This window comes from Nannobrachium achirus (assembly GCF_963921795.1).
Source record: "Nannobrachium achirus genome assembly, chromosome: 13".
In the NCBI taxonomy this organism is placed as follows: Eukaryota; Metazoa; Chordata; class Actinopteri; order Myctophiformes; family Myctophidae; genus Nannobrachium; species Nannobrachium achirus.
This window is the reverse complement of record NC_137833.1, coordinates 18,703,866-18,726,281: the sequence shown is the minus strand read 5'-3', so window position 1 is coordinate 18,726,281 and position 22,416 is coordinate 18,703,866. Positions and strand designations below refer to the sequence as shown.

At 42.3% G+C, this 22,416-nt stretch overlaps 1 protein-coding gene across 3 annotated transcripts in view; it reads right to left on the bottom strand.

The window, feature by feature from the left end:
* The window catches only part of btaf1 (BTAF1 RNA polymerase II, B-TFIID transcription factor-associated), a 36,414-nt gene that overhangs the window by 6,284 nt on the left and 7,714 nt on the right, over positions 1-22,416 (bottom strand). Inside the window, exons 6-30 of one of the 3 annotated variants that reach the window (XM_080739939.1) lie at positions 22,056-22,189; positions 21,810-21,939; positions 21,503-21,571; positions 20,799-20,888; positions 20,626-20,721; positions 19,923-20,099; positions 19,191-19,331; positions 18,842-18,966; positions 17,517-17,637; positions 16,746-16,850; positions 14,638-14,793; positions 13,718-13,863; positions 13,074-13,248; positions 9,979-10,182; positions 7,618-8,053; positions 6,834-7,018; positions 6,061-6,217; positions 5,275-5,384; positions 4,961-5,162; positions 3,926-4,074; positions 3,016-3,168; positions 1,146-1,267; positions 598-765; positions 413-490; positions 180-309 (exon numbers count right to left, since the gene is read on the bottom strand). In XM_080739939.1, the coding sequence (XP_080596065.1) occupies positions 180-309; positions 413-490; positions 598-765; positions 1,146-1,267; positions 3,016-3,168; positions 3,926-4,074; positions 4,961-5,162; positions 5,275-5,384; positions 6,061-6,217; positions 6,834-7,018; positions 7,618-8,053; positions 9,979-10,182; positions 13,074-13,248; positions 13,718-13,863; positions 14,638-14,793; positions 16,746-16,850; positions 17,517-17,637; positions 18,842-18,966; positions 19,191-19,331; positions 19,923-20,099; positions 20,626-20,721; positions 20,799-20,888; positions 21,503-21,571; positions 21,810-21,939; positions 22,056-22,189 (3,759 nt within the window). Of the gene's footprint in view, positions 1-179; positions 310-412; positions 491-597; positions 766-1,145; positions 1,268-3,015; positions 3,169-3,925; positions 4,075-4,960; positions 5,163-5,274; positions 5,385-6,060; positions 6,218-6,833; positions 7,019-7,617; positions 8,054-9,978; positions 10,183-13,073; positions 13,249-13,717; positions 13,864-14,637; positions 14,794-16,745; positions 16,851-17,516; positions 17,638-18,841; positions 18,967-19,190; positions 19,332-19,922; positions 20,100-20,625; positions 20,722-20,798; positions 20,914-21,502; positions 21,572-21,809; positions 21,940-22,055; positions 22,190-22,416 lie in introns of those variants that run through there. The other 2 variants (XM_080739940.1, XM_080739941.1) reach the window with 2 other exon arrangements.

The following is a 22,416-nucleotide window of genomic DNA, read 5'->3' as shown; positions in this document are numbered from 1 at the left end:
TTCAATCTCTAAGCACTGACTAAAGATTGCTGACATTTTATATTGTTTTATAAACGTAAAACCACTGATAGACACAGCATGTGCAAAAGTTTATCATTCTACTCAAAGAAAAATTAAAGTCCAGTATTTCAACAGATAAAGCTCTGGCGATTAAAAGTTATGAGGCTGATGGCTTTTACCTGGATGGGCGTTCCTGACAAAATGACTCTGAAGTTGGCAGCCAACTGCTTGATGGCCTTGGAGAGTTTGGTCTTCCCGTTTTTAATAATGTGACCCTCGTCGAGGATACAGTAATTGAATTTTATATTTCTGAAAATTAAGAATGGAACGCTGTGTCATTACTAGATTGTGGTAGACATTATCCCAAGTGCAAAAACTAGGGTCCGAAATCAGGCGCGCGCCGATAACTCACCTAAAAAAGTCGATGTCATTTCTTACGACATCGTAAGAGGCTACTACAAGATTGTGCTTTTTCACCTGATGTTGCAGCCTGGGAATGAAAAAGATAAGAGTAAATTATATAGTATATAAAGCATTTACGAGATGTCATGTATTGTTCAAATAAAAAGCATTTGCAGTCTGTGGTTGTCGTCTTACCGCACGCGTTCTGTAGGTGGCCCAGTGTAGTGCAGGGGGTTGAGGTACTCTTTGGTGCAGAACTTGCCCACCTCGTCCACCCAATGACCCGTCAGTGTGGGAGGGCAGACCACCAGGGACGGCAGGGGGTTACTGTCAGCTGCCTTGGTCCTGGCATATTCCTGTGTCCTGTAAGAGAACATTTGTGTTTAAAAAAAGATATATTGCGTCACTTAATGCCATGCTGTGAGTTTGTACAACTACTTTTTTTTAATAGCTGCAATCTAAAATGACAGACACTTTCCCGGCTTGAACCCATGTAAACCTCAAACGCATCATTACTTTACCCATTATTTTATCTATTAAAAATAGCAGATATACAAGCTGTGCCGCGCAGCGAGCTTGTAGTTCTCGGTGCCGTACTGCAAGCTTGTATATCTGCTACTTTTCAATAGTTAAAGCATAAAAAAGAAATCGTGAAGGTGACATGGATGCGTTCCAGGGTTAATGAGTGAATCAATCTGCTGAGGTTGTAGATCAGATTCCTCTCAGCTGCTGCGGTGCAGTACCTGAGGTAGTGGTCCCCTGCCAGGATGCAGATGGACTGCAGGGTCTTGCCCAGACCCATATCGTCACACAGGATCCCATGCAGCTTGTACTTGTTCAGGAAGGACAGCCAGTTCACTCCATCCTAGACGTAGACGAGAGGAGAGAGGAAGGTGATTCATTCTGATAAAAAAGGATTAAAGGGTTGCCTGGTAGCTCAGCCAAAGACTATCATCGCTGTTGGGTGGAAACCTTGTACAGCATGTACAAAACCGTTACGTTTCAGGAAAATTGAAAAAAAAAGAACCAGTGAACCAACTGAGCCACTGTACTTATTATTTAGTCACAAGCCATTGTTACTCGTCATACTGTAAGTGACAATGTCACAACTCTTAGTCATAAGAAAATGCACAAAATAGGGTATTTGTTTATGGAAAAAATACAAGGTGTCCGACAGCAATGATAGGTTCTTTGTGAGCACCTGGACCCAGATTTCTATCAAATCCGTCTTGTCATGTCTCTCCTCTCTCTGCCCTTGCTTTCCTGTCACTCTACAATGACAACCTGTCAAGTATAAAAATGCAAATGCAATTTATATCAGACAAAAAAGCTGGTATGTCATGACTTCACATTCAGGGACTCTCTTACTGAAGTATCCTTGAAAATAAGAACCACTAAGTGCTCCCTATATGAGCATGTTGGTGCCTTTCAATGCTTCCTCTGCCGTCGGTGTGTGAATGTGAACTACACTGTAAAGTGCTTTGGAGAAAGCCTCTATATAAATGTAGTCCATTTACCAGAACAAGCTATGGTAGTCAAAGAAGAATTGAAGGTTAAAAGGGCCATTCACACCAAGTACTGCAACTATAAAGATAGTTTTATAAATGGTTCCAACTTTATAAATGGTTCCAACTCAAGTGGATGGCAGAGTCCACACCACAACTTTAATAAAGATAACTGAACCATGTAGTCATGCATAGTTATAGTGCTTGGTGTGAACTGTGAACAGCCATTTAGTCTGGAACATTTTGCCAAGAACATTGCAAATGATGAATGTACCTCAGAAACGATTAGTAAAAGCATTAGTCCATCCTCATTAGACAGTCAGGTTGCTTAGCGCAGCAGTGCATATTCATGTCAAGCACTCCCAAATCGATAGGCCTTAAACCATGGACACCCACTTGAAGAAAACATGCCAGGGACAATCCATAAAAGATCTTCACTGTTAGATTAGATTTACCACATAATAACTAGATTTAGTACATAACTACCATGGACTAATAGTATACTGTAGTTGGGGAGATAACAGTGAAGTGAAACCGATGATGTGAATAGGGAATGTGTTCCTCATTTTGCTTCGGGACCCACTGGAACTCCCTTAAGGGGACCAGGGGTCCCTGGACCCCACTTTGAGAACCACTGGGCCTTGGTGCATACATTTGTTAATGCATATCCCATATTTCTGAGTCTTTAAAGTAGAAACAACAGTAATAGCATTTCAGCAGGCCAAACTCTGCAGAACTCCATTAAGTAGATGGATGGCTGGGTCAGCTTTGCTCCCAGCATTAAGCATTTCCAGAAGCCACCGACGCACAGGCCCACCCATCCATTCCGCTGCTTTAAATGTGTCCTGTCAAAGAAAAAGCCCTCCCGTTGTCAGCATTCTCCATTCTCTCTTTCGGCTTGGCTTTCCCTGCAGCAGAAATTCGAAAATCTATTTCTGGAGCTGGCAGGAAAACAATGAGACGCAAGATGAAGTGTGTCTAAGGTGCACCGCGCTGAACTGAGAGTTGTTTAACTTGTTACAACACAGAGGGAGTCATCTTTCACCTGCTACTGGAGGAAATGTCACAAAGAGGCATTGGATTTTAGACAAACACACACACTACCTACCTGCTGGTACTTCCTGAGTTCGGCTTTAATGGGAACAGGGATCTTGTAGTTTTCCAACTTCCTGCCGTCAAGCAGTTGCTCCAGGAAGTGGCGCTCTCTGGCCTTCTGGCGAATCAGCTCAGCAGACATGGCTGGAGGGTCCGGTATACCTGCCTGAAAGGACAACCAGAAGAGAAAACTGTTTTCTACAGGTCATCTTCAGGGACTTCTGGGATTTAAGACATACCACTAGAGGCAGGAAAATTGATAGTTTGATTGATGGGCATTATCCTCCTTATCTCTCACCAGGGATAGGGCTGTCACAATTATTACATAATCGTCTAATCACAATTATTTGACATAATCGCAATTATTTTGTGATAATTGTCATAATCATTTACATGTTGAAAAATGTTTATATATATGTTCAAACATTTAAAAAAATAGTGGAAATAGCAGATCTACAAGCTCACAATGCGTCGCATCGCGACGCTTGTAGATCAGCCATTTCCACTATCAATGTTCTTTTTTAAAGTGTAAAGTTGTCAAATATGTCAGTCATTTCTTTGTATATTTAGTTTATGTGTCATATCTGCCATGTGCAACTTCAAAGCCTACAAGCCAAACAGAAATGTAATTGTCAACGACAAAAACACAATTAAATCGTTTTTATTCGCAATTATTTGACAATTAATCGGCATGTAAAATGTCATAATCGTGACAGCCCCAACCAGGGAGTCAACTCAAAGTTTTGACCGCTTACTTTGAACATCTCACATAGAAAAAAACAAAAACGTTTGCAATGATCAAATAGCAAATTGATCAACTACTATTTAATCACAGTATCTCCCCACCACTGTGTACACCCAGACCTACAGTACTTGCTTCTTACTTATGGCTCTAGTCTACAGAGTCTCACTCTAGTTCCTACCTCCAGGGGCAGCAGGCGGATGAGCGTAGCAAAGCATTGCGTGGCCATGAAGCGGATGCTGTCACTGGGGTCACTCATGCGACCCAGCACTGGGACCACCAGCAGCACGATGTAGGGCACGATGTCCACATCCAACTGCTCCATAACACCTGGAGGAACGCGAGTCAAGGGTAACAACGCCACGCTACTGGTGAAATATTTATTTAACCTTCATTCATCAGGAGGGGGGGAAGGTTGACTGAACATGTTCTTTTAATAAAGCAATGTCGTGCTCCAGCACAGGAACAGTTGCATACATTCACACCAGGGAGCTGCCCCATGCACAGGCACTGAGCAGCTCCAACCAAACTCTGCTAGAGGAGAAATGCTGCAGGGAATAAACTGTAGCCATTCAGAAAGGAAAAGAGCATTTCCCATTCACTTTCAGAACTTATTCACCTACTTTCTCCATCTAGCAGTGTTTCAGAGCAAGCCAGTTACAAGCAATGCCTCGGCTCTGCCTCGGCTCACACCTCTAGTGCTGACAAATAATGAACACTGGTCTAGTGATAATTACTCCGAATTCTTTTGTACACATAATGAATACTGGTCAAGTGATAATTATTCAGATTTTTTTGTACACCATTTAAAAATGAGACTACCACCTAGGAATGCACCGAAATGGGAAGAAAAAGAAAATTGGCCAAAGTGATTAGATTTTTCTTTGCAGTATTCCAGTCCATCTTCTGGAATGACAGGTTTTATAGTGGTAACAGCTTCACGCAGCAGCAAGTCCGCCTTTTACGTCTGTGTGTCCAATAAAAAGTATTTCAGTAATAATTTTTGGCCTTTTTTATCATATCATTTCTGTGGGCAATTTTCTTTTTTTTTTTAAACCTGGAACCATTCTAACCATTATTTTATGCTTTACCTATTAAAAGATAGCAGATATATATTTTTTAAAGTGAACATTCTGAACTCAATCTTTGCTTCTGTTTCTTTTTTTAATCAAATAATTTTGTTGGCCACATTTTCAGTCCCTGGTGTAAAGGATACAGGCCATGGCCTCGATAGCACCTTCCTGCTTGGTGCAGTCTTCGATGGCGGCCAGCCAGGGCAGCACATGCTCCAGGAAGTAGTTCATAGTCTCCAGCGTGGCTATCTTACTGAGCACTCCCACACAGCGCGCTGCCATGTGGCGTACAGCCGTGTACGGGTGCTGAAGGCAGGTGAAAAGGTGGGGCAGGTGCTGCAGCAGCTAGAGTTCACACAGGGATCAAGGAAAGACAATTACAATAAAACAAACGGGAATTCAATATATAAATGTTCCAAACCCCTGTGACAACATAGTAAAATGATAGAATTCTTACCAAATGTTTGAGTTCTGTAGCCATGGCCCCTGCTGTGACCTCTAGGACTTGGAGAGAGTTGACCAGTTCCTGAGCGGCTACATCTCCTCTCTCTAGTTGGGCCTGCACGTCTACAGTAACATTGATCCAACGGGACAATCACAATACAGACCACACAAGAGGTGCCATCTTGAAAATGTATTCACAAATGAATATAATACAGTTGCAGGCGCAACACTCTTAAGCATATGGAATGAATTTTATAATATTTAATTAACTAATTGACTGCTCTATCACAAGTTTCCCCAAATTATTCCCGTTGTTTGACGCCGCCACACCCGAGTTTCCTGAGTTGGGGCCAAATTTTCTTTTTTTTTTAATTCTTTTTTTTAATCCCTACTATCTACTAGGCATGATCGCGAAATTGCATGTTTGACCACCAGACCAACCCCATCTTTCAAACATTTTGTTTACGTTTGAAGAAAACATGCCTGCTATCTCATGAATGCCTGAACAGATTTCCAAGCGATTTCTTTTGTTTTAAAGCTGTGAATTGCGTGCACACACGTGGTGCATGATCTGTGCATGGGCATGCATGATCCATTGATCCGTGCACTATGGATTACATGGCAGTATATGGAGACTTTTTTAAAGGGCAGCAAATTAGTTACAATGGTGAGATTAGAAGGGATCTTCACCTCCATCATGATGAAAGTCTTTGATTCTCTCGAGTCTGAGTTTTAATCATCACGTGCCTGTGCAGATTATTATTGATCAATGATTTGCTCATCAACTCAGGTCATTTACCAATGCTCTGGTTTTCATTCACCACGGTTGTCAGCGGCCCCACCATGCTCTCCCACAGGTATGGCAGAGCCCTGGTGAGCTCTCCACCAAAGTGCCTGGCGATGGTTGTCAGTGAGAACTCTGCGCCTCGTCTCTGTACGAGACACGGCTTCTTACTCTGAAAGAACCAAATGTAATGGAACTGCATGTCAAATTAAGCCATTTAGACTGTGTACGAATTAATACTTTAACCATTATTTTATGCTTTGACTGTGGAAAAATAGCAGATATACAAGCTCACAGTGCGGCACCGAGTGCCGCGCTGCGAGGTTGTAGGTCTGCTATTTTTGAAAAATCGTGAACATTCATGTCTTTAAATATTTTTGACCCGATTCTATAAATGTCTTCTAAATATTTTGACCCGATTCTATAAATGTCTTCTAAATCCTTCAAAGGGGTTTCTTTTTTTTTTCTATGTCAGTGGTGCTCAAACCTTTTCATGACAAGGACCTCCAAAATTATAGATATTTGGCCACGGATCCCCATCTCAAAATATGTCGTTCCAGGGACCCCCCCAGAAGCAAAGATTTTAATTACAAATGTTCGCTTTTAAAAAAATACATATATTATTCAAAGATTTGCACACAATTTTCACAACTTTTCAAAAATTAGCTTTGAGCTTGTATATCTGCCTTTTATCAATAGTTAAAGCATTACATAATTCTAGGCCTAAATGGGTTAAGCAAAACATTGGTGAAATAATTTGTCACCCTCATTAATAACCCCCCACCCACCTCATCGTTGTCCGTGTTGATGGTGCTGCCAGGGGGGAGTTCTGTGGTGGAGGTCTTGGGGGCTTTGGGTACGGGACCCCGCTTACTGGTGATGGCAAAGGCTGCCCTCTGGTGGCGGTACAAGGTGATGATGCCTCTGGTTTTGTTGACCATGTGATGTGTGCAGTCTTTCTCCAGCCCAACGGCTAACAGGGGGTGAAAATGGGGGTTTGAATTGTCAGTCACAGGCAATCTTTGTAGTACAGTGGTAGTGCTTAATTGTTTTCTTGGCAATATATCTACTCTGCCATCTTATGTTCTTTGTTGACTTTGTTCATGCCACTTACTCTGATCTTGCACTTTGCAGACACAACCTGGATGGGAGTGTCTGCTAAAATGCCTAAATAGATCATGGATGTAATCAATCTACTGTGGCCCTTCTATTTTAATCATTTTGGGGATGTTGAAGTTGTCATCTGCCCATTTGTCAATTTGGTCAAAAGAAAATGGTTGAATAGAACTCGTATCGCTCCATTGTTCACAATGGTTTGCAATGCAGGCTATCCCATCCCAGGAAGTCATGTGATTCAAGATGGCCGCGGTGTGAATAAGGTCTATTGTACATCGTCCTATAATGTGACCTTTAAGTAATGTTGTCAATATCCATATTTAATTTCATACATGGATATCACCAGATTTAAGATGAAAACACTTATCACTCTGGCCTGAAATACTAAATATCAAGTTCCTCTTGCATCAAAAAATGCTTAAAATATGAATGCAGCCCCAGTACCACACTGTGTACCTTTAAACTGTGTACCTTTAACAGTTTCCTGCATGGTGGGCACAGGGCAAGCAGAGGACGGGGTGGCGGTTGGGTCCACGCATATTGAGGCACAGAGGTTTTTGACGATCTTGGAATTGGGACAGGGAGTGCGGGTGCTGCACTGCTGCAGCAGCTTGGCGATGAAAGACGCGGCGTAGCCCTGGATCAAGGTGTTCTCCTCCCGCTTGACAGACTCCATGAGAGGCCTCACCAGCGGATTGAGCTTGTCAGGCAGCGCCTGCAGGTTGACCAAGGCACAGGCCACGAACATGTGAACCCTCAGATGGAGCAGTTGCCACTCCGCGTTGGTCTCCGTAACCGTAGCCTGGGCCTGCTGTCGCTTGCCGTCCAACGGCTGCCACTGCCTCGACTTCACATTTAGATCCACGGTCGCTTCCGTGAAGATGGTGGTCACCTTGGGAATGAGAGGAAGGAGATGGGAGTGGAGGGGTGGAGATGTTGATTGCACCAGTAATGCTTTTTGTAACCAATTAATAACATACATACATACATCATGGTGGGGGGGAACTGATTGAATCCCAGAAGGTTGAAAACAATCCATTATGCCTGAAGAAGTTCATCTGTGACCAAAGCATTGCTTCTTTAATACATTTTGCTCCTGTACCGTGCGTGCGTATTATTTTTATAGAGGGTATGTGCATGCATAAAGTGAATGGCAAATCGATTGGCAAAGTGAGTTTAACGTAGTTTAATGCAATCAGATAGGACTTTTCTTTTTGGATGTATAGGCTGTCAAGGCCAGAAAGTAGTTTTTGCCACTCAGTAGGTGTTCCCGCATAACTTCCGGGTATGATGATGAGGTCATGCGCATACCCTCTATTGTTGATGTGCACACCTGCTTTTAGGTTTTAGGTATGCAAAAGGTTTTTTAAACCGTTGAAAACAAGACAAGAAAATGCCATGATAAAACTGCTGCATCTGCGATCCCAGTTTCACACTTTTCATGGGTTTCACTAAGACTTTGCCAAGCAATTCTTGTTAAAATAAGCTGTTAAATAATACAGAATGCTGGTCACTAAATCGATTAAAATGATGCTTCTGAGGAAAGCAGATAAATGGAGGACAAAAGATGTTTGGCCAACCAACAGAATGTTAGAGGCCATTTAATTTCCTAGCTGCCAAATATCTATTTTAATTTATCTTTTGACAAAAACACTGGAAATATAAGCCAGTTACCTGCCAAAGCAGCACAGCCAAAACAATCATCTGTATTTGGCTGGTGGCTAGCAATAACTTCAGGTCCAGATGACAGTGTTCCCTAGACTTTACCCTTTCCATAAATCAGACAAATCTCAGTAACATCTGATGAATTGGAGCGTAACCATCTCATCTGCAGTGTGAAGGGAATCTGACGCAACATGGCACAATAACACACGCATGTCTGTGGCATTCTTTCAGGCACAAAGACATGGCCTGCAGACAAACTCCCAATGCATGACAAGCCGCTGAGCCTGCAACACAAAGACACTAGAGTAACCAGACTCTGTCCTCATAGTTCCCTGATGAGGTTATGAGATAGTAAGTTTACCTGAAGCCCTAAACTCATTTGTGCCAAATGTAATTTGAGTAACAGCAAGTTGATGATCCAAGCTGATCCTCGAGTCAATACGTTTATAAGGATGTAAGCTTTCTCGTGTGTGTGCGTGTGTGTGTGTGTGTGTGTGTGTGTGTGTGTGTGTGTGTGTGTGTGTGTGTGTGTGTGTGTGTGTGTTTTAGGGCATTCACCAAATATTGGAATATTCGAATATCAAAGTCACTATTCGACGTTGTTCACTGAATTTCTTTTATTGTTTTCTCTTTAAAAAATGTATAGTTTATAAAGCTTGGCTAGATAGGAAGTCATAAGAATGAGTTGTCAATGCCCCTGGTGGATGAATTTGTTAATGCTCTATACCAGGGGTTCTCAAACCTTTTTAGGCTGTGACCCCCAAAATAAAACATATTTGAACTGGGGACCCCCACCCTGACAAGCACTTGGAATTGTAGGCATTACATTTAATGTGACTCGGTTCCACAGATAAATATTGTGAAAATAGCAGATCTACATGCTCACAACGCCCCGCAATGCGAGGCGTTGTGAGCATGTAGATCGGCTATTTTCACAATGTTCGCCTCTTGCTTAATATTTGACAGTTTGGCCAGTCTTGTCGAATATTCAACTATTCGAATACTTTGCGGTCGAATAATTCGAATACTAAAAATCACTATTCGTGAATGCCCTAGTGTGTGTGTGTGTGTGTGTGTGTGTGTGTGTGTCTGTGTGTGTGTGTGTGTGTGTGGGGGTGTGTGTGTGTGTGTGTGTGTGTCTCCAAGCCTCACCAAGTCATTGGCTTGGTCGATGGTGAAAACGCTGCAGTTGAGGCGGTCTCGGACGTCTATTTGAGCATCGGCCAGCAGGGCAATGAGCTGCTTGCACTCGTTCTGCATGCGAGTGAAGGGAATAGCGATCTCATCGTAGTACAGCTGCTCTGAGAGGATGGCCAACAGACGAGGCTGAACCATGGAGGAGACCACCTGACACTCCTGAATGATAAGTGATAAGAAGGTGAAGTGAGCCTCTTACACATCTCTACAAAGGATCTCTGAAGTCTGTGCAGATGGACCCATAAGGGTCCATTTATACACTCTTCAGAGTTGAACAATGAGGATTTTACTGTGTACGATTACAGTAGTTGAGACCCTTTAATACAAAGTAAGTAATCATACAGTATATAGAGCAGCACACATCATGAAAAGAAGTGCTGTACATACATGGGGTACTAAGGAGGGGGGTGGGCATAGAAACACTTAAAAAACTGCAATAAAGTAGAAAGAGTGGAAATTGCTGACAGTGAAGAAATAATTCTTATCAGCCCAGGCCAGCCGGTGGTCAGTGACTGATTGAAACTGCAGCCTCAACCCGACACATTATGATCCTTAAGAACCCCCACTCAGCCAACATGAAATCTTCCAGTTAGCAAAGTAGAAAAGGTTCAGTTCTCTAACCAGGGGTGTAGTGGGGGGAACGCGGGTGAACAGCGTTCCCACACTTCTCTCACCCCCCAAAAACAATATTGGGGGTAAAAATGATTTTTGTTTTACATTTAAAAACAACACATTTGTAACAACAGCATACTATTGCGTTGTGCGACTTCACGAGCTAATATTGTTAGTGAACTCGTTACGTCAATGCGCAGCTACAGTGATTGCTTTTAAGGACTACATAGAATGTAAAGGAAGAGGCGTACTTGTGCCACTAGTTAACTGTATATGCTCAGCTCAGCTCATCCCATGCAGCTCAGCAGAATGCGAGCGCGGCTTTAGTTTGATGAACCTAATAATAATAATAACATCACTCCATTCGCGACTACATACAGAACATATGTCGGCTCTACCTCTAATGTTCATCAGACAGCATGGATCTCCGCTTCGGCTCTGGAAACCAGAGTCCTATGTAAGGACTCGGTTGCGAGCGCATCGCGCCACTGAAAGCACTCAAACCAGAGTGGCACAGCCTGTCGTGTCAGATACTGTAACCCATTTTGGCAGTCGTTATAACTAAACAGGGGAACTTACTCCAATCTTTTTGGTTCATTTCATTTAAGAATGAAATGATATCCAAAACATGCGTTTACCAGTTCACTCTGTTATATAATGCATTAAGGATTGATGATTGACTGTACTGTTTACATTTTTTTCTGTCCAAATGAAAAGCACATAGTCATAGTAACATCATGTGAGACTCTTTAATTAAGTTTGATGAGCTATGTTGTGTTTTCTACAAAACAATAAAATATTAATTGGCTTGCACCCTTGTCATTTACTTCAACCTATGGATACAATTAGGGCGGATTCACACTGCAATCCGTTTGATTAGAACTGATTCTGAAACCGGTTGCTGGTTCACGCTGGCCAGCATTCACATTGGCAGACCTTCTGGCCTCCCTGGAGATCACTAGCACTATACAGCCCGGTCCTATAGGTGGCGGTATGCACATAGTGTCATCAACTATGCGACATTGCTGATGGTGGTTGCCAATAAATTCAGGCACGAAAGTTGGTGTAACAATTCAATGACGTGCGACAGCGCAGTGTGGAACATTGTTGCAGTGGTCTTGGGTCTCGCACCCCCCACACCTCGACAAGACAAACAAGCCTATTTGCATATCAATTGACCTGTGTCGCTGATCTACAAGCTCACACTGACCTTGCATCCGCGACGCGTTGTGAGCTTGTAGATCTGCTATTTTCCAGGCGCATAAACGTGCAGAATGATGAGCGAGACATGCAGCGCAGCGCACGTTATTATTTTAATTATTTAATAATCAACATGGCTGAAACGCTTGTGGCTTAATATTCACATTAATGGCACGTCAAGCAGGCACAGCAGTGCACAAGCAGTGCCAAGGAATCTATAACATCGAAACAAAAGTCAGGGATAAAGGAATACTTTTAGGCTATTTTCTATCAACAGCGGTAAGTCATTTTCGGTTTGTTTTCATGGTTTAACAGTTCATGGTTTAACTTGTAGGCTAGTGCTTTCTCTTTCTGCTTTTCTTTCCCGACGGGCGACAGCGCACACACATGCATGCACGCACGCACCAAGCCCCCCCCCCCCTCCCGCTGTAAATCTGATCCCAGAGCAGCATAACCATCATCTCACAGTTACAGCCATACTTCATGTCGCTGCCTCGCGGCTAATAACGGACCTGAATCTGATCCTAGGTCAGCCTAGATTACAGTCCCGTGTTCCGAATGTTTTAACGGAGCGCCGGTTCTGGCCGTCCCGTCTCACTTTCACCCCTGCCTCAGTGCGCTGGTGCGAGACAATAAATAACTGTTCGCCAATTGCTACTTCTCCCAATTGGAAGTACATGACACCAGTCCAGCGCACCACAGTAGTAGGCTAACTGGTGATATAAAACATATAAACGAATTTTAGAAGACAGTCCTACAAGCAAGCAATCTCTCTGTGAGATGAAGTCGCTGATCCCATGGCCATGTCGACAACTGTTACCCAGTGTTTATTTGTGCCGACGGCTGACTCGTCGACATTATATGAGGTCACGTTCAACATCAATACCGTTTTTGAGGCCGGTTGCTTCACACTGCGGCTCACCGGTCTCGAGGTCGCACAATGCAGTCTCGAGACTACCTCTTGAGGTGGTTTCGAGGCTATCCGTTTCTGAGGAAGACCGCACGCTTCACACTGTCAAAACCGGTTTAAACATCTGCCAAGTAGCCTCGAGACCGGTCTCGACCGCAGTGTGAATCCGCCCTTAGACACACAACCCCACCAAAAAAGTCGCATGCACGCGCATTGACGCGTGTGAACGCGCATTGACGCGCGTGCATGTGAGTGCATCCCCCCCACTTCCAAATGTAGCACTACAACACTGTCTCTAACACAAGAACATGAAATAATGTCTCTGTACCTTCTGTAGTGCAGACCACTCACACAGCACCAGGGACACAGCGATGCGCTGCAGGGCAGATTTGGAGTTGAGGTGGAAGAGCAGCAGCTGGCTCAGAGACTCGGCCGGCCGGATCTCCTGAGACGCGGCATTGAGGTGAGGATCACAAATACACCTACACAGAGCCCCCAGCAATCTGGAATGGAGTAACGCAGCACTGTCAAGAGTATTACATTACCATTGCTCATGATTCACCATTGGCTATTGCCAGTTACACTTCAATATAATGGGGACATTTGCTTACAGGATTGGTTACTTTACATAAGGACCAGAAACAATGTTTAAGGCCACTGCCAGTAAGTAACAAGCCATTATACTATGAAGTCAACCATTTGACAGGGAAATTTATCAGGACTACCGAAATAGCAAGTATATTTTGAACCGTCGAAAATCCAATATAATTTGAAAATGTTATACGACTCTATAAATCTAGTAACCTGGTTAAACTTTCAACGTGAATATCCAAATTACTCTGAGCAGTGAAACGCCTGCCCTGCTAGTAATCCATGGAGAAATACAAACTAATCTCATGTCCCCGACAGATTCTTACGATGGGAGTCTCGTATAGCATTAATGTACATGCAGAATTCAAAAAAGAAACGTACTTGGCAGCCATGAGACGAGCGCGGACCACCACATAGTCCCTCGTCATTGGGTCATCTGACACAGTCTCTGCTCCCGCCATATATTCCTGCACAGTCTCCTTCACCTGAATGGTTCCTTGGTGGTGAGGTTTTGCACCGGCCTTTTCCTGGTCACATTCAATCAAATGGTAACATCAAACAGCAGCACAATACGTACTAATGTGGAGTGAGTTTGCAAAAACTGGCCTTAAAACGGAAACATTCTATCACTTCAACAGAAAGGCTGCACATTAGTATATATATATATTTTTTGTACATGCACCCGGCACTATCACTTCCCCTTTTTTGCCAAGTCCAGTTAAAGGGATATTTCACTTTCAAAAAAACTTATGAACACCCTGAACAGTTTTTTTTTGCTTGATTCAATATTTAGATATTTGATGTAAAAGTTACCAGGCCCTCCTCCTCCAGGGCTTCTCCCCATACACACCCATGTAACTTCAAACTCCATTTTAACCAGATTCATTAAACACACCCATTCTTTTTTCTGGTGACTAATACTACCCTCCTAATACGTGAGCAGGCCGTGTTTTCTCGATAGCTTTTTCCATTTATTTGTAATAGTTTTTATTGTATTAAATTGTTTTCCATTTTCCCAAAGAATTATTAAAAATAACTGAAAAAGGTTATTGAAAAAACACAGCCTGCTCACGTACTTGGAGGGTAGTATGAGTCACCAGAAAAGAACTGGGTGTTTTTTAATGAATCTATCATGGTTAAAATGGAGTTCTAAGTTACAATGGGTGTGTATGGGGAGAGGCCCTGGGCCTGGAGGGCCGGATAACATGTTCAGGGTGTTCATAAAAGCCTGATTAGATGATAAAATGACCAAACGTTTTTTTAAAGTGAAATATCCCTATTTTGTGCAAACCCAGCAGTACCTTGCAGCCTGAGCGGGACTTGACTTCTAGCAGCATGTTGAGGTCTATGGGAATGTGGGAGGCCTGCATCATGAGACACAGCCAGGCACCCATCCACGGACAGCTGGCTGCGACCACGTACTGCTGAGGGGCCTGGCGAAGCAACTCCATCCACACCTAGAAATCACAGGGAGCACACCGCAAAATACAAAATGTGTGGCGTTATTAATGATAAGGCAAAGACATCTTCCCCATTATTTGTGAACTAATCTCGGAATCCAAAAAACAAATAATTTACAATATCTCGTCAATGACAACTATCTTTTCTGCTGGACTTTACTTCTCCATCTGCCAACTAGATCTTATTTTACACTAACAGAGCGTGTGATTTAACTCAGTTAGCGCCGGGCGACTTTACGAGCGACTAGTTCACTATGGCGTTTGGTGCCGAGCGACTCGGAGCGACTTTTATATAAAAGCATTGTTTAAGCTTTTAATATGTGTTTATAGACGGAGCGAAATGGTTAGCTTACCTCAGCTAATGTCCACACGTAAACCGTGGAAAAAAAAGGATACGATTATGACGTCACCTTTAAACCAGGGCTTCCTGTTGACAACAGGCCTCTGCTAGCGTTAGCCTCAATGCAACCATCCGACCCTCACGTAGCTTCACTAGGTCGGATTTTGATTCTGAAACTTTCTGTGTGGCATCTATATACGTCCCGATGCCCATACCAATGGTGGTTTGAGACGATCAAGCACGAATTGAACAGTATTGAGCTGAAATGGTGACCGGCGGCCCGTCCATGTTAAGTCAATGAGGACCAAGTCAGCGTCTCATCCTGTTATGTGGATTTAAACAGGCTTAACATGGGACCATGTCAGTGTATGGTGTATGGTGGTCTCTAGTGGTCATCTGGTGGTATGGTATGATGAACGTGCATTCGTTAAGGTGGTCTGGTTAAGGTGGTCTGGGGGGATACAAAATAGCTATTTCCTGGCGTTATAAGCGCACATTCATATTCATATTTTGGAAATCTGGCCCTGTATGAGTTAAGAGTCAACAGGGTAGGAAATGTAAACAAAATATTTCAAATTAAAACTAAACTCTAAATATGACCAGGTGAGCACATGTCAGAGGCTTTCGTTGTGTTTTGTCCATTATACGAGCTTGAAAAAAAACATTCTGTCCAGTTACTTGGTGGGACATTTGATTTGAATGAGCTCGCCCAGTAAAATATGAAATGCCTGCTGGCTGTGAGATAATGGAGATGGGGAGGTGTGATAATGGCAATGCATACATTTCTAGTCTGGAAGCAGAATGGGGCAATGGGATACAGCGGAGCTCACTGCTGACAGCACACTGTTGACCTTTTGCAGCAGTGAGGGAGTGACTGTCAGCCGTTTGATTGAACAATGGGTAGTACACCAGTAACCCACATGGACCATTATAGGCTGCACCCAACCCTGCATGGTCTGCCAATAATTGGAACAGTACAACACCATCTTGTTCCTGTATTTCTTTTATTTTCTATAAACCGTGAAAGCGTAAAGTTACTGTATCAATGCTGTGATGTACTCATGCATGACCACATTTCAAAATGTGTTGAATTCTCACATCCTTATGCTTATAGTAGGGATGTACCGAAAGATTCTTGGCCGAAACCGAATATTGGAAACACTTGGCTGAACACCGAATAGCCGAATTGTGTATTTTATATAATAAAATAACTGGTATGGTCAGTTATTTAAAACATATATTTATTTGTGTAGAATTATTTATTTACTGTTGTGTAGTATATTAGCAATAAAAGACAATATGTCTCAAAATATTAACATGCCATACCGTTGGATTATTGCCTAATAAAGAAATATCAATGTAAAAAAAAAAGGAAGAAAAAAAAAGATATATATTGAATAGCGTATTCTGTACAGAATTCGGTAATATTCGGTAATTGGTATTCGTTAATATTTATTCGTACGTAAAATCTATTCCGCCGAATATTTTCAGTGGCCGAATATTCGGTGCATCCCTACCTTAAAGTCACCAGAGGGAAATGGAGTCAATTAATGGGATTACACAATTTGAGTATTATCGCTCTTCAGGTAGCACATGCCATGGAACAAACCTTTTGGATGAGGTCCAGTATCTCCTGGTTGCTCTCCAGTATGCAGGACTGGAAGATGTGGCGGAGCATATCCTGGAGGATGGGGTTGAGCCATAGAGCACAGCTCTGGAAAAAATGCATATCAGCACACAATCAGAAAGCCAGAATGAAAGGAGGAAACCATTGGGAATTGAATGCTTTTAACACTTGAGCTGTTGTCTGAATGTCTACACCGTGAATAAATACGCAATACAATAAAATGAATAAATACGCAATACAATAAAATAAAAAGAAACTCAGAATGTCAGCTAGCACTTAAAACTCATTGCTAGTTGTTCTACTGGATGAAAGGGGTTACTATCTAAGGCAGGGGTCTTCAACAGGGGGTTCAGGTCCTCTAGGGGGTCCTCAGAGTTACTACAGGGGGTCCTCTAAATCTTTGTATTCTATCCTTTTTTATATTAACCATTAGAACTCTAGCATCCATATTCTGAGAACTTAGCCAAAAATAGCAGATCTACATCAGCTATTTACGGCAAAGAGCTTTGGTGTAGAGGGGGAAAAAAAGAGCAGACTAGGTACAGAATGAAAGGTCGAGTTTTTAAGTATTGACGATTCAAGTGGTTAAATATCTGAACACAAATTGACATGAATCCAAAATACACAGATGATTGTGCTGTCAAAAGATGAAACTATATGGAACAGGTTGTGGGGGTCCCTGCTTCATCTCTCGCTCAACTAAGGGGTCCTTAGCCTGAAAACGTGGCCTGAAGACCCCTGCTTTACATTTACCTGGTCAGCCTTGGACAGCAGTGTGAAGAGGGTCTCCAGTGCTGCCCGTCTGACAGATGATATGGTGTGTCTTAAGAACGGCCAAACCCGGGGAACAAGCACTGTTAATGACTGCTGCATGCTGCAGGGGACAGAGACAAATGGATTCAACAATAAATACTATAAACTCTCATTAAATACACATCGTATTAAACAGTAGATGAAACCAACAATCCTCAATTCTGTACTTGTGATACTGGTAATGAGTCATCAACTTTTTCTATGTCAGTATAGGCAATTATGCAGCCCATGTGTACACATTAACTACTTTCAACTTAGTGAACCCATTTTGGGCATGTCATTACAGGTAAAAAAAAAACCTGTACGTTAATAACCGCACGTAACGTGAGCTTTTAGATGGGCCATTTAAAAAAAAAGGTTGAATAGGGCTTAAAGGAGTAGACATTTCTTTCTATTGATGAATTACTTAATAGAGACTTTAGTTTTTGGTTTGTGTCACATTCCTAAGACAACCATTTGATTATATACATTTTACCACTGATTCTGGATGGGGACCCAAATGCATTTGGGTCCCCATCCGGAATCAATGGGGGTAAATTTACTATAATATCCTTTTTTTTTTCTTCTAAGGAATGAAACACATATAAAAAAAATATTATTGTACTCAACAGGGCCGTGCAGAGAGCACTGAGTGGGCAGGTGCTCAAACCTCACAAAAGGACAGTTCATGCGCGCACGTCAAGTTTTGGGGCGGTCTTTTTGTGGAGGTCCCTCGTGCCAATTCACACGAGAAATGTAGCTAGTACATGATAAAACATAGAATGCTTTCTGGCCGTCTCAAATAAAGTTGTTTGGAGCTGCACAAGGTGGGAGGGCACTTGACATCTCTGCCTCTATGTTGTCTGTGATGTTCTGTGTTTCTTGTATTCGCACCTTGACCATATGAATTTCCCTCTAGGGGACAATAAAGTTTACCTTGACCTTGAAACTAAAACTGGCTGATGGCAGCCAGCTCATTTAAGTTATAATTATAAACAATTATAGTCAGTGAAATTATAATTATAGAGAAATTATAATAATTTAGTCAAATGTTTGTCTTGATATGGGCCACAGATTTTTTTCCCCTAGTTTTTCCTTTTCTTTTTCACTGCACATGCCTGGAACTCAAGTCTCCATGGTGTGAGTAATCAATAGAAAATAAGTCATTTTGGGGTGAACTACTCTTTTAAGCGGTTAAATTAAATTGGAACAGAATATAAGTAATTGGAGTCCGATCCGATTTTGGAATGTCAAAGATCTGGCATGGGTTTGGATTTACTGCTGACCTGCATTGTCGGACTTGTGGGTAGGTGAGCAGCGAAGACAGCAGAGTCATGATGCTATTGGTGGAGGCTGTGAGATCATCCAACTCGAGCAGAGCATCCCACAGCGTGTTCACTATGAAGGGCACCTGAGAAAGAAACAAGAGGATGTTTTAAAAGAAAACTGTCCGATACCGCTGGCAAGTAATTCTCAATTATCACCCAGATTAAACGTTTCAAAGATGATTTCGGCGATATGTCCGAGTACAGTGGAGAGAGGTAGGAGGGAGAATGCAAGATTCAAATGCAAAATGTCAGGAGTATGTGGCATGTGCGAGCACACACACCAATGGATGTTCTACTCAAAACTGACCTTACTGGGCAGTAGCCGGACCAAGCCTTGGACCACCGGGATGAGAGCTGCAGCTGCCACCGCTCTCACGTCGTCATCGAGGTCCTGTAGACCCTCAGTGATGGCTGGGAGCACCAGCGGCAGCAACGCAGAGATTAGGTCCTGAGAGGGCCAAAAGAACAACAGTTCATGTGTTTTTTCTTTGTTATTTCGTTGCTTGACCTCTAATGTTAAGAATGATTTTCAGCATGTCGTTTAGACAAATGTAGTTTTAATGTTTAGCTGGTATCGTAGTATTCTCTAAGCACTTGTGACTATTGTTTACCCTGTCATATATTGACTATGGATCATGCATACTCAGATTTTGCACTTTGCTCTGGAAGGAGCATCTGTTAAATGTCCTGCAATTTACAAAGCACTATAAAAAATATATATGCTAATTTTAGCTGATTTGCAGTGAAACAAAAGCAACAGCATTAAGTTGAAAAACATTTTAACTTAAGATGTTATGATCAAATAGTGACATGTTGAACTGCTCAACACCAGCATAACACAGAAAACACCAATGCAGACTCAGTTTTGCAGTATAGCCTTTGGTCTAGTCTAGCAGGAGACTAAATACCTGAATTTCAATTGAAATGTACCTGAAATCGCAAAACTTTATAACCCTACAACATGATGACTACAACTCTATGAAAACTGATCTCACACAGACACACACACACACACACACACACAGAGTCTAGGTGTTACCTGTCGGACAGCCAGTGCGTACTTGATCCCCAGCAACCCTCCGTGACGAACCTCCCACTGGTCCTCCGTCAGCAGCTTCAGGAGGATGTCCACAGTCATGGCAACACCACTGTCAGTCATGTGGCGAAGAGCCACACCAAGTGCCTGGGCACAGGTCTCCCTTACAGGGGCCACCACCTTGGTGAAAAAGACAGAGACAGGGTTCCCATTAAGACCTGTGAACGAGTCTCAAAAGGTCCTCTAGATCCCAACAGTTTTCTACATCTGTGGTGCTCAAACATTTTCATGGCAAGGAGTATTTGGCCAGGGACCCCCCCCATCTCAAAGTATGTTGTTCCAGGGACCCCAGAAGCAAAGATATGAGTAAATAAATGTTGCTTTAAAATATTCAAAGATTTGCACATTTTCAGGATTTTAAAAATCTACAAGCTCATAGTGCGGCACTCTGTGCCATCATGTATGAACTTGTATATCTGCTATTTTTCAACAGCCAAAGCATAAAATAATGGTTAAAGTGGTTAAATTGTAGGGTGACACAGATGCCTTGAACATGTCACAAACACATGAACATTGCATTCAATATCCACACTGATTCTTCATAGTCGAAAAGGTTTAAATGCACCCCACTTTCCCTTTCATTTTGAAATTTTGCTTCGAACTTCAATGACCAAATCTAAAGTTGTAGAGTATGACACACACAAACCTCATCAGATACAAAGTCTCCAAAGCGGTCAAGTGCGAAGACACAGAGCAATCGGATGACCAGGTCTTCTAACCACTCCTGATGCTGCCGCGACATCTAAAAATAAAATGTCATCGTTAGGCTAATTGGTCTGGTAAGTTAATACAAATATTTTACTCTTCGATGGCTCATACCTGTTCCACGGTGCTTCCCACAAGCTTCCCTCCACCAGCTCCATGAGACTTGAGGATTTCTCTAAGACCTGTGCCTGCACCGTGACGGATCTAGAAAGCAACCAGATGTAGTAGTCTGGGGAATTATGTATGTTGTTCATTAACAGACACAATACAACAATTGTAATGACTAAGTTCCCTTATTAGAATGCCACTTCTCCCTTTAAGCAACAATCAGTTGATTGCTTAATACAACTTTTCTTTCTCTTTTTACGAAGTGTATGCCTTCATTGATAGGACAGTAGACTGACAGGAAACTGGGAGAGATGGGGAGTGACACGCAGCAAAGGTTGTTGGGATCGGGACTCGAATAGACAACACGCAGTCAGGCATCAGAGCCTATGTGGTTTGCGCCTGGACCAGTAGGCCAGTGGGCACCCCCTCACCTCAGTGATTTATCCAAAACACTACATTATGGCCAGGACATGACAGATCACCAGCATGATCCTTTAAAAAGCTTTGCGTTTGGAGTCTGGGTAGCACAATGATCCACATGCTCATTGAGTGAGTTGCATGTACCCGAGCTCCTGTCATGTCTCTGCCCAACACTCCAATCTTTTGTCTCTCGCTACACTGTCCTGTCCAATAGATAAATAATGAAAAGTCCTAAACGTTCATGTAAAGCATTCATTAAGTGTTTTGTCCTGCTGGTCTTTCTTCCTTACCTCCCACGAAGGATTGAAAAGGTCATTGCAGAGCTCTTCACAGAAGCTCTCCAGAGGCCATTCGTTTGTCTGAAGCCAAAACGGATAATTCAAGCAATTCATCAAATAAAAACTTACAAGAAAAATACAAATCATAATACAAATCATAATTAAGTCTTTATTATTACATAAGAATGGGAGGAAAATAACATTTTACGTAACAGTATATAATATTTTGAAAAGGCTCAAGAAATAGATGACAAGAGTAGTTTATTATTAGTCAAAATCTTGACTGGATGACCGTTTCAAATTTTAGCCAATTCCTTACCTCCTCCAAGAGACTGGCGCCATCTGGAACGTTATCGATTAAGACTTTAGACTCAGTCGCCGGTTGGTCAATAACAACATTGGTGGTTTTCCTGCGTTTCTCCTCTGGTTCACCCTCAAAACTGTCATTGCTATGGTAGGAGAAATGCTGATCAGTAATGACAACAATTCCAAACTAAAAGAACAGAGAAAAAATAAGACATAAAAGCAAAGGCTTGTGAAGTACTTGGGCAAAATGTTGTAATACCTTTTTTCGTTTGGATCCATGTCTCTGGATCGTTGCTTTGCTACAAGTTTGGCCATCCTCTTTGCCTTATTCCTCTGCCGATTGCTCATGCCTGGCCGGAATTCTGAATTTATCAGCTCAGCAGCCTGCATGGGCTGAAAACAAAGTTGAATTTGTTTATGGTAACATGCATAATACAATATACCGGTATATTTATTGATTCTAAAACAAGAACGAAGAAAATATGGCCTGCATCCAGAAACGGGATAAGGCCAGAGAACACAGAGCCTAGCTCAAAACCTATGAAACTTTGTATCTGCTTCAGATGATTACAAATTAGGTTAAACAAAACAGATCCAAGACCATTTTATTGCTGCAATGC